A 12,715-nucleotide genomic window follows, 5' to 3' on the forward strand; every position below is an offset into this window, starting at 1 on the left:
ACAGAAAATCATTATTTTAATATGTAATATACTTGTTCAAAAACTGTGCGTTATCACATTTCAATCATAATGATACCGTAATTATTACGGTAATCCATTTGTCGATCCAGTTAATGGTGCAGTTTTTGCTATTCTATGTTTGGTCGCGTAATACATTTCGAATGGAATGAGGGTGACTTTTTTTTGAAATTCATTGATTGGTCGACTTATTGCAAGACTATAAGTATATATTCGCGGATTGAATTTGATGTAGACGATTTTAATTTCACTTGGTTAGATAAGATGTTGTCTGTTGAATTATCTACTTATCAAAATTTCATTTAGAGTTTCGTATTGATTTTTGATTTGTTACAAGATTATTAGATCGTTGACAATGAGACGGTTGAGACATGTGGTCAGTCAGATAGTTGGTGACTGTTTGAAAGATCGAATAAAGAATTTGGCAGTGTTTTGAAAAACTGGAAGCGCAAAGGGTTGATTTTAGTTTTTCGGATTGGTTAAAAAAAAATTTTATTGCAAGTACTGGGAAGACTACTAATCATTAAAAAGTTAAATAATTATCAGAACCCTAATAGTCAAATTACTTGGTATACAAATTTTTACACGCATATTTTACAATCTTTAAAAAGTTGAAAGGTCAGCTCACAAGCGTGGTTAAAAATTCACAGCGCTTTCGTAAAAAAATCACAATCTGGTCATGAGATAAATTTTTGAATTTCGCATTACGCAACCGCATCGGTTGACCTTTGCGTTAAATTATCGGCAAACCCTACGAGTTTCTGTTACAATTAAAGAGAAAAAAAGAAATATTAACAGCTCTGATGGGACCGCGGTGTTGTTCAACGGCTGAAGCCAGCATTGACGAGCAAAACCCAATATGTGAAAGGAATGCGAAACCATCATTCATTCGCGTCAAGTCCGATGCGCGTAACCATATGTCATTATTTCTATATCGGTCGACAAATATAGCCAAAATGGCCGAGTATAAATATGCGATACGAGGGTCGGCCGGTGGAGTTTTCATAATCGCAAAACGCCATAACATGACGGATATATAAGTGGCTGAAACGAGATATGAATCTCTTGTTTACTCTATTAGCCGGCACGTAGGCGAAAAATTAGTTAAATTTAACTCGTTTATAAAAAAAATCTGCAGAGAACTCGAGGGCGAACTTTGACCGTTGCTCCCACAAAGCATCGCGCGTATTAACATTTCCCAGTTGCAGCATCTGCATATTGCAGGGTTTCGTGTAAACTGTGAGAACGAATCACGTTCGTATCATACTTATTGCAATATCAAAGTGCGTCGTAAAAATCACTGTTTTTAAACCACAATTTAACGTACGTGTATCCCACGCTTCGACGCTTATCCACGTGTCACGCAACTAATGTAACAACTATACATGGCATATATATGGAAGTCGGGTATAATAATTCTATATTTTTTCATTCCATGAGCTTAAGAGTTAACGATTATCTATTAGATATTGCCTGTGCTGTAACGTTATAATAATCACTCTCGTAAAGCGATGAAAGTAACCATAAAAAGAGCCATTCCGGGTTTAATTAAAAACGTGTGTTGCGGCGAAAATTTCGATCCCTTTTCCCTGTGGAGAGGGAGAGAATTTAAGGGGTCTGCGGTTGTTTCAATCCATTTTTCAGTCCAACGAACAAGAAGATGAAAAAAAGCAACAATAGTATATATGAACAAAGTAACGGAATTGATGAATCTCATTTCAGTTCATTGATCATCAATAACTGACTATATAGAAATGAAGAAGAATATATATAGAGAACAGTTTTTTACCAGTGACCCGATTGTCGTAAAGTTCAGAGTTCATCAATGGTCTGTATGACTGATTCAATTGTCGTAGAGGTTATCACATATTCAGAAAAGTAGTCTTTATCGTAAAACGAGAGAGAGAGAGAGAGAGAGAGAATAAAATTCTGTTTGAAATTTAAAATTGTGCTCAACAAGATTTGCAATTATTGTGGAGACGATTTTTTTCTGGATTGTTAGACTCCTAAATTGAAATCAGCGCAACTTCTTCAATTTAAAACGCGCCAGTGAGTATCACCGATTTCCGATGATTACTTAGTCAATTGCAATCGAAATGTTTCTAAATCTGCGTATTTCTAAGTTAACCAAATTAATTTAAGCCAGTCCCTTTTCAACGTTTCCGTGGAAGAACCGAATCGAAAATTATCGCCAAAATTCGTCACACATATCGACGCTTCTTACGACAAGTAGCACGATTCATATTTCTTACAAAACCTATTAGGTTTCTGCTTTTCGTTGCAAAAAGCAGTGTATTCGTCGAACTGCAACGAATAATATTTCTATTTTGCGTCGTTTTATCATTCTTTGACTGTGTACCGTAAAATGTAAACACAAATGACGTATTAAAGTCATTTCGAATATCGCAAAAATTTGCAGAAAATCTGAAACATGCTGCTTTTCCTAATTCTAAAGAGGCGTCGATATTATCTCTGCGCCATTGCCGTTTGTCGAGAGCGAAGTTATTATAATGGCATTATTATTTGCGCCGCTTTATCATACGCGAGACTTTGAACGCAATATGCATGTGCTGCTATTCACAGCAAGAATAACAGCGACTTTTGCACCCTGAAGTGTTATACTTATTGTTAAACGCGAGAAACTATTTATGGCATGGCTAACATGAATCAGTTGGATCACGTGCGCCGATAAATTGAAAATCAGAAAATTTCGGTTGTAGATAACACGACGGTTATGCAGAATCGAGGGAACGATACAGTGAATCTGTCAGTCATATCGGCGATGTGTATCTTATTATTATACGCACGCAAAATTATCCTCTCATTGTCAGATGAGATACACTTTACGTTGTACCTTATGTTTAGGATCTGGATAAACATGTATAATTAAAATTCACAAAATATGTGCATATAATACAGACTTGAAAAACTAAAATATCGAGCAAATAGGAACTGCATTTTTCAACTCCAATAATCATTCTTTAAGTAGAAAACCAAATAAGGAATTAAATTGATTTAAATAAAAAATATTTATTTACGTATTAATTCGGGTCCTAACTTACGCCACACAGTTTACCATGGAATTCGTCTATATTTCGATAGTAATTTATTTACACACAGGCACAGACATGTGCGTAAATATACGCGATAATACACGTACAGTAAAACAGGGAAGGGAAAACCTCTACACGAGTGAGAAAAATTGTTTTAAATTAAGCACTCACCATTTTTCTTCGAGCTGGTTTTGTTCTTTTTATTTTTCGGATAGATGTTGCCGATTTTACTCTGTCCGCAACCCATCCTGACCGACACGGTCTCCTGGAGCTTACAAGTTCTGCACTGAACTTTTTCCTCCTTTTCGAGAATTACATTTCTCAAATTATCGACCGATTCACGCTCTTGTACGGAAGATCAATCGACGATAAACCGTCTTGCCAAAGCGTTCATTGATTTGGTCGCAAAATCACTGGTTCGAAGAAATGTCCGTTATGGAGTAGAGGGGTGGTGGTGGGGAGGAGGTTAATATTTTTCGAATATAAATACAATGTTCGGGCCGTTTATGATATGCAATTTTTGATTGGTCCACGCGATGATTGATTGCCAAAAATGACTCGTCTACGAGTGACTATAACGGTAGAATATTTCTACAGTCTTAGGGAAGATATGTAGATGTACGAGAATTTCCTTCAATTTAGAATATAGTTAGAAATCAGGATTTCTCAATTGAATGACTATCCTCGTTCCAGCGCCGATTTCTCTTGGCTACCTGAACAGCCGAGGTGGCCAATCCATTTTTGTCATCACAGACACTCGACCGTTAACATTCTCGATGCATCAACTATCCGTCATCGATTCGTGCGACAGAAATGGTATACCATCGCCTCTAATTTTCGCCGAGTGTAACATTTGCCAGGCAAGTTACACGCCGCCGTAGTTGTTTCCCTGATTCTCAAAGGTTGCACAAAAGTCACGGGTAGCGCGTTGTACACTGGACACAAGACAAAGATGACCTCCTTCTCCGCAACAGGGAGGTACAAAATTATTCCAACTCGTTAATTATAACCTGTCGACAAAGCAGGGCGAAAACGGTTGAAGCCTCTTTTTTCCACCTGCAGGCTGGCTGCGAAAAGTCTGCACGGTCACGTTGGTTAAGAGTGAGACGCTACCTCGCCTATCGACTTGACGAACTTATTCGGTTTATCGCCGAATTGATAGATACGGATAAATCGATCAACCCGTCAACGTTACATCAATGTCCAAAACAACATTCCGCTGGTTACGAATTCACACCGTCGAACTACGCTACTCGTTACTCCGATCTCTTCGACAACTGGCAATGAATCACGAGATTTCCTCACCACCGACGGCATGTCTGTTACACTTGCCACAGAAAGCGGAACTCGATGTTTAGTTTGATGTTTCGATACCTATTCCTCGTTACACTGTCCGCTGCATCCGGGATGTAAGAAGAACACAGATGTTTCGTCGGCGATGCTCGATACCGCGTTTACACCCATGCCGTTGATCAGAGTCTCCTCTGTACCTCTGGGACTTTCATCCTTCATCAACATGATGTAAGAATATACGAATCATTGCTGAGTTTCGTCGCTCGAGATTGACCGAGTCTGTGCTAATCTCGTTGATTAGATAGAGCTAGAAATTTGATCTCTGGATTATTCGAGTAAGAGTATATCTGTCGTGAATTTGTTTTGTCTGTGTGAAGGACATAGAAATTTCAAACCAGACAAATATCGTCGAAAAGAAAACAGCTGAACGTTCTTCGATCTGATATACGGATACTGTTTCTTTAGGCCCACGCGATGAAAAAATCCTCATATAATCCATTCCATGTCACCCTCTGTTTGTCATACGGAGTTGGCTCGTTGCGTACGATGAAAAACTAACAATAACGCTACGTGTCACATAATTCTGCACTGCCTGAGACCATATACTCCGGCAATGCGTGTGCAAGGGTATAGGTTCCGTCTACACTCCTGGAATCGATTGGGATAACGGTGTGAAGTTTAGCTCCTCGGGTCACGGTGTGTCTCACGGTTTTTCACTCTCCATATTCGTAGACCACACGACCGGCGAATATTCTTCTCGATCCCCGTAATGAGGTAGATATTCCTCGGGTATGACGAAGGTTGCGGATCAAAGCATCCGAGTCAACGACACTTTCCTTCGTCCGCGATGCTCGAACCCCATCAATTATTATTATTATTATTATTATTATTATTATTATTATTATCTTTTCGACAAAAGACACGTCTCGACGATTCTCATCTATGACTAAATTATTGTCAATATTTCAAGTAAAATTGTAACGTAGAAAAAGTCTCGAATCAGACAAATGTGTGTGTGTGTGTGTGGGTGTGTGTGTTTGCAATTCACTTTTGAAAAGTCATTCCCGAAACCAAAACCGCCTCCCCCTTTCGCGGTATTCGTGCATTGGTACAGAATATTTTCACATACAGATATGTAAAAGTTGACATTTGCATTTATAAGAATAGTGTTTAGTTGTTGCACCGGGTCACTATAAAAAATCGTAGCATGTGAATATTAATAATAACAATACCACTAATAATAGTAATAACAATAACGGGTGTGTGTGTGTGTGTGTGTGTGTGTGTGTGTGGGTTACAACTTGTCGTATAAGTATGTGTTATATGGTTGTAAATGGCTGTATAAAATTAATACGTGTGGAACAAACATCGATGCTTGCACTTCGGAATTCCAACATCGACTGGCTGTGGCGCCGGCCGAAGTAACGCCTGCGCATTTCACTCTCAGGGCTCACCGTACATGCTGTGCCTATATATATAAATACATTTATTGTTAGTGGCGTTCGCTGGTTTCAGCGCGGGCTGTGGGAAACCAGGAACTCGGCCCTGCGATGCTCCCTCGACCCGTAAACTGGCTTTACTTCGAGTCGCTGTGCGCGGACCCTATTATCCTCCCCCCCCTGCCCCGCCTCCTTCACCATCCCCCCACCGCCCTTCAAAGGTGTCGAACCTTATGCCTGCCTTGGTCATACGCGAGACTATCGAGTTACCGGTTAATTGAAAATTTACACTCGATTTAGCCACCAGAAACCGCTGCTCTTTGACGCACGGTTATTTTCATCAAAGATTCGCTCGGGGTAATTCATTCGATGAACTGAGTGGGTAGAAATAATACACATTTATTCGGGCCACTTATCGGTATCAATTTCATAAATTTTATTTTTAACAATTCAGTATAAAAGAGTCGAGATTTGAAGTTCTACCGAGTAGGTATGAGAGATAATGAAAATATGTTAATTAATTTTTATATTTCGTGTCAAATTTTAGAGAGACACTGACAGGCTTTTGATAATCAACCGTTTATGTTACGTACAGGAATTTTCTGCGAATATTGTATTGTGGAAAGGAATAAATTATCGCGGATATCCAGATTTCAGACGATTGTCAAATAACCTACATGCAGTTCAAAACTGCAGTTCGCATTTATTAATCGGCAAATTCGAGTTACGGAGTGAAGATAAAAAGAAAAAAAGAATAAAAAAAAAAAAATTAATAAATGCAGATAAGCTGATTAATTAGTCGTGTGCGAATCGACGTAAAAATATTCATATAGATAAATGCACTTTTTTTTATTTATGCATGTGTCGTAAGAACTGCAAAGGAAAGTGTGAATGCCAGAAAGAAGCAACGTTCATTAAAACTGCGGAATGAACATAAATAAAACGGAATTATTATCTCACAAATGCGAGACATATGCACTAGTAATAAGTACGTGTATATATGTATATGTGTATATATATACATGCACATGTAACTAACGGTCAGCAACTTGATAAAAGGCGATCTTAAAACGGAAGAAACAATTCACCACAGAGAGTTGGTTGTAGCCAAGACCAGAGAGAAAAGTATTAAGTAAGAATACAAGAAGGAAGCAGGTCCGCCTGTATAAAGAACGATAAGCCTCCGTGAACGAAAAATATTAATTATCATTATTACGACGGGTGTTTAATGTTATTATTTACTGACACCATTCGGTAGGTATGCGGTATACACACGTGTGTAATTACGAAAGTACAATGAAAGCTGTAATTCGTATTATAGCGAGGACTGTACGGCACATAAAAAACAAGGAAACGCCGATTTAACACAAAGAATTCTTTTTATAGCTGAGTTAGGAATATCCCAAGTTACACCGAAGATTAGCAATTTTTTTCCGTATTTCGCTCTTTGTAATTTTTCACATTCCCATTCTACATATTGCTTCGTTATTCACTTTGTAAAGCTTATATTGTTAGTAAAGCTATTCTTCATCTAGATATCCTACAAACTGTTTACGCGCGAACATTATGAGCGAAATTGCTAAACAAGAGTTTGCAATTTTCATCACGTGACAGACATAACAGGAAATTATCATCACAACGAGTTCTGTATATGTCATGGATTTTCTTCTGTTGCGATTTTTCTCTTTATAATAACGAAGTAAAGCAGTCCTTGTTTTTTTTTCATATTCCTTCTCTTCTTGAAAATATTTTACAATACATTATTAAATTTCCTCGCATACCCAGCCTAAGTATATTAATTTTCCCAAGCACCATTCTTTTGCCGATAATTCAAACAATTTAGAAAATACCACCAATTTTAATTTTAATTTTTTTTTTTGTGTTTCAGATGATCCAGTGACGAGTTACAGCGTACATCGCAAAACAACTTTTTCGGAGATTTGCTGCCAACAGCTTATTTATCAATATTTTATAATGAAAATTTAAGAAAATATAATTCAGATAATATATTATTATATGGAATTTCATTAAATAAACCAGCATTACCTGTATCGTATAAAAAAATTCTTCAAAATATGCTTTTTTCACCGAAGTAACCTCACCCCGCCCTTAATGAGGTGATTTTCAGCGAAAGTTGTCATTACTATTCACCCAACGGATGGATATTATACGTCTAATACAAACCGACTGACTGTTCGCATTTACTTTTGTCTCCCGTAAATTATGCCGAGTATTATTCACTTTTCAGAACAGACGAAATTTACTTCATCGAATTCGTTGATGAGAATGTAGTTATTTCTGACTATATAATACACCCAACGAAGTGACGATTTGCTTCGATTAAATCTGTATAAAATTTCATTTGCTGTCCGAAAGTTAACCTGCAGTCTTTAAGGAAAAAAGTATTTTTTCCCCTCGTTTAAAATAAAATAAATAAAACCGATTAAAACTAAACTGAGTAAGAATTCTGAGAATTGAATAAAATCCTGTCTAATCAACCGATTGCGCCTCTCCGAATGCGTGAAATAATTCAGATTCAACGCTCTCTCCGTTATAAAATAAAATAAAATAAAAAAAAATAAAAAAAATAAAAAAAAACTCATCCTAACTATCGGCAGATCGATATCGTAGAATTTTTACCGAAGGGAACATGTGAACACGGTAGATAAGCTGTGTACGCGCATGTTGGGACGTACATCTATAGACACTTAAAATAGCGGTTCTCAGCCCTGCACGTCTATAAGATAAACTAATTTTCGGAAAGATCAAAACTTCGGTGTCGCTCGGAGGCATCGGCGCCAAGTTAATGTCACGAGCCGAGTGAAGAAGGAATTAGATCCCTCGCTAAAGTTTAAAGCTAAATTATATTCACCGCTCTATAATAATTGGGGAGAGTATAAACCAACCTTAGGGGGAAAGCAGACAGTATATCAGAATCGGAAAATAAAAAGCTGCTCCATTGTCAGTTGTGACGAATGGGGGCAAAAAGAGTATAAGAATAAGAAGAAGAAGAAGAAGAAGAAGAAGAAGAAGAATAAAAAAGAAGACAAAGAAAAAGAAAAAGGAAATGACGCACCCCGAGCACCAGAGAAGGTTGCAAATTACTAATCGATACTCCGACTAGGTATAGGTTGTACATTATAGAATAATTCGAACCGTAACGCGATGGTGCTAAGCGATCCAATGCTGCCAATTATTCAAGCACCAATAGTGTCTGAGAAATGTCACCGTTGGATTTACAATAGATAATTTTCACTAGTCTTCACTGTGACAAATACCATGTCTTGAATAGTACCGTCAGATTAATTTTTCACGACTATATTCGGCAGGCAAAATGACCCACGATCAAAGCACTTGTTGAACTCATTTCTGCAGAGGCACTTCAATAGCAACGTGTAGATTCGATTTGGATAGGGTATAAACGTTCCTATGCACACACCTGTACGTCCTGGATAATGCTATGTCTATGTGTAATGATAATGCTCAGGTCGTTCCGAACCGGCAGTTTGGCCTCGTTATCGCGAGTCGATCGTTTTCCTATATCGGTGGATTTTCATCGCGAAATCATATATATTTAGCGCCTTGAATTTCAACGTTTGCATATTGCGAAAAAGCACGGTTTTATACCGCATGAAAAGACCAGGGGAAGCCCGTGTTTGTTTCGTGAGTATTATACCCGTGAAGGCAGCTTATCAGACAAATATGATTATACGTATGCATAGATGGTTTCAGTACATGAGGCATTCCACACCAACCTTACGTATAACCCTCGTCGTTGGCGCTTTGATTTATTTGTAAGTACGATGTAGAGTGTACAAAAAAAAAAAACTGTTGGCGGATCTCAGATTTTTTTAGAACGATGGGTTTGATTTTTGGTGCTCCCAAAAACACGAAAACATAATTTTCGAACAAATTTTTGTCATAATTCTTTGCTGAAAGTCGAATATTTTAAAACTAACACAGAAATTGACAAGCTTTTGGTTTAGAAGCTAAAGGAAAAAAAGTAATTAAACAGTGAACAAAATCGAATTGAATAAAAAAAATTTAAATATGAATTTATACTTAATTCGATTTTTCTGACTTTTGCGCTGTAGGTGTAGAAGCTATAGGCGAAACAAGTAATTGGAAAGTGAGAAAAGACATATAAAATATAGAATTGTATTTTCCAAATTTCCCATCACCAACCAAAGGCTTGCCCAGTTCCATCTTGGTCTTAAAATTTTGGTTCTTCAACAGAGATTTCAAAAGTAAAATTTGGAGTTAATCAATTAGGGTTATTCATTCGAAAATTAGGTATTTTCATTTGTTGGGAGCAGTAAAAATCAAACCCGTGGTACAAAAATCGAAAACTCAACGATACATGATTTTTTTTGCACACCTACATCGTACTTAAAGTTAAATAAAATAGCCGATGGTGGGGGTCAAGTAACGTAGGTCGGTTAGGGGTGGAATGTCTCATGTACAAGTTCACGAAATCCTTTGCTAGAGACAAAGTAAAAAAAAATACATATACATATATATATATATATACAATGACATACATAGTTAATAAAGGTGTACAGCAAATATGTGTGTAATTAGGCATTGTTTGCTGGGATCCGCGATTACGAGCTGATGCGATTGCGATTACGACGCGAGCTCGAACCGATATCATTTTTCTCCGTATCAGGTTCAACGCATGTTTGTAATGAAAGCTTAAAACGCGTACAATTTGTACCCTAAATTTCAAATACACCGCCGATGAGTCGTATCAGGTTGTCGTTATACTGCACGGTAGCAAATTCACGACACGCATATAAAGCGATTGTGATCCGAATTCGTTATCAGTTAGAATAACCGAATGGTTTAGAAATTTTCAAATTTCCTTTCTATTTCTGTCGTAGAAGAAAAGCACTCGCATATTCATTAGATCGGAACCGTTACATGAATACTTATCGACAATTTACCGTCTTTCGTTGCATCGTCAACCACGTGCCTTCCATTCCGTATGAGTGAAACATGCATTTTTCTTGCAAGACAATCTTTCTATACAGCTGCGAAACCCCGAGTGTTCGGATTTATTTGATATCTACGACTTGTACTGACGATGGAAAAAAAAATTCGAGTATTATAATACAATATCAGGTATCAAGTTTCTCCTAATTCAGTCACACTGCTTTGACAATAGACTCAAGGTGAATACAGGGTTACTCGTTGATTACGCAATAGTCTCGTAAATCGTTGAATTTATGCAGAAAAATTTTCACGGTCTGTAAGAAGTAAGAAGGAGGGCGGTATTGCAGCAAAGCTGATCGACGCTCTTATAGTCCTAGTATAGAAACATACTTTGAGCCTGTAATATATGCAACTGGACAAACACACGAGTACCGGGGTCTTTATTAACGCTGCCTAGTTTCAAAGGCGCATTTGTCGATCAGGCGTCTGACGTAATGGAAAAGAAATTGCTGGCGCAGGTGAAAAAATCACCCCACCGAGTACATGATACAGTCGACAAATCGATATTATCACCGGGGTCGAAAAATTTTCTCAATGCATGGAATGTACTACACTAGGGTGTTTGTGAAAAAAATAAATTGTGATTCTGTACCGTGGCACCCCCTAAAAAGTTTGTTTAAGTTAAGAAAAAGGTTCTGTGAGCATATGAGCGTTTGATTTTTCCTTTTTTTTTGTATTATTGTAAATTTGCGGAGAAACACGTTATAGCACTTCGATTATTATTTCTTTCCTGTAAATTCGAAAATCACGATCCATAACACAGCAATATATCATCCGAGAATATTATTCTCCTAAATGAAAAGTTCATATTGAATTATAACTATTTCATGAGATTAAATTGATAGTGAAAAATTTATTGAAGTTTTCAACCATCAACTGGAGACTTGATATTACAAGTGTGGGTCTTCCATGTGACGTAAATTAATATTATGATTGATGTAAGCAATAAAATAAAAAATTTATCCACGATACTTCGTAACTTTCAAAAAAATTTATAAAAGTGACAAATCAAATAAGCCCGATCTTCCACATACCGTGGAACGTTCATTTTTTGACAGAACCTTTCTCTTAACCTGAATAAACTTTTTAGGGGGTGCCATGGTGGAACATCGCAAATTTTGTGCTACTCCTGTTATACACATACATATCTCTATATGTATATATGCAGTGCAGATATATATCATACCACGATTTACGATAAAAAAAAAAAAAAGCCGACATCACAAAGGAGTATAACGTACAATCGCGTTCAATATTTTTAACGCGCTATTTTCATTATCGAACAAAGATGTTTGTTCGATGTTTACATTCGTATTATTAGTCCTGCGTTTCACTATCAAAGAGTTAAAATATGGAGCGAGAAATTGCATTCGCAGATGCATAGCAGATGGAATTGCGCGTCGGGAATTTATCGAATTCTCGATGGCTTGATGGGATGCCGCAGTATCGCGTTTACTAATCTGCTGCGAGTATACCGCTTGATAAAGGAACTGCGCTTATACTGCGTGTATACTGTGTATAGATACCAACCGTTTACCTAGTAGAAATTAGACCAATAAATATGATATATACACGGCGTGGGGAAGTCCGTTTCGTCTAGATTTTCTCCACCGATTAAGTATCACCCAGAGACAGATTGCTTCAATGTGTCAATCAATAAGTATGTTGTACTTACGCGCAGCGTCTCTTGTTTATCGTTAAAAAATTTTCAGCAATTTACAAAACCACGATTAAGAACGGTAGTTCGAGCTTATCGTGCCAAAGCAAACAGTATAATAGACGAAACCAGATATGTGAAAATTGTCACACGTCCCATTGAGAAGCTTTGTACGACTTGCCAAGTGGATGAATAAATTGAAAATGGTAAAGGTCGAGTTGACGTGGCATGCGAAGTATGTAGAAGTGTCGAGTTATTCA

The 12,715-nt window shown here is 37.3% G+C and overlaps 1 protein-coding gene across 1 annotated transcript in view; it reads right to left on the reverse strand.

Moving 5' to 3' along the window:
- The window catches only part of LOC124407371 (homeobox protein 13), a 30,312-nt gene extending 26,791 nt beyond the window's left edge, over positions 1-3,521 (reverse strand). The window contains exon 1 of the mRNA XM_046883454.1: positions 3,243-3,521. Within this exon, the coding sequence (XP_046739410.1) occupies positions 3,243-3,318 (76 nt within the window). The 5' untranslated portion in view covers positions 3,319-3,521. The remainder of the gene's footprint in view (positions 1-3,242) is intronic.
- Between the last annotated feature and the right edge of the window lie 9,194 nt (positions 3,522-12,715).

Source organism: Diprion similis, chromosome 6 (assembly GCF_021155765.1).
Source record: "Diprion similis isolate iyDipSimi1 chromosome 6, iyDipSimi1.1, whole genome shotgun sequence".
Lineage (NCBI taxonomy): Eukaryota > Metazoa > Arthropoda > Insecta > Hymenoptera > Diprionidae > Diprion > Diprion similis.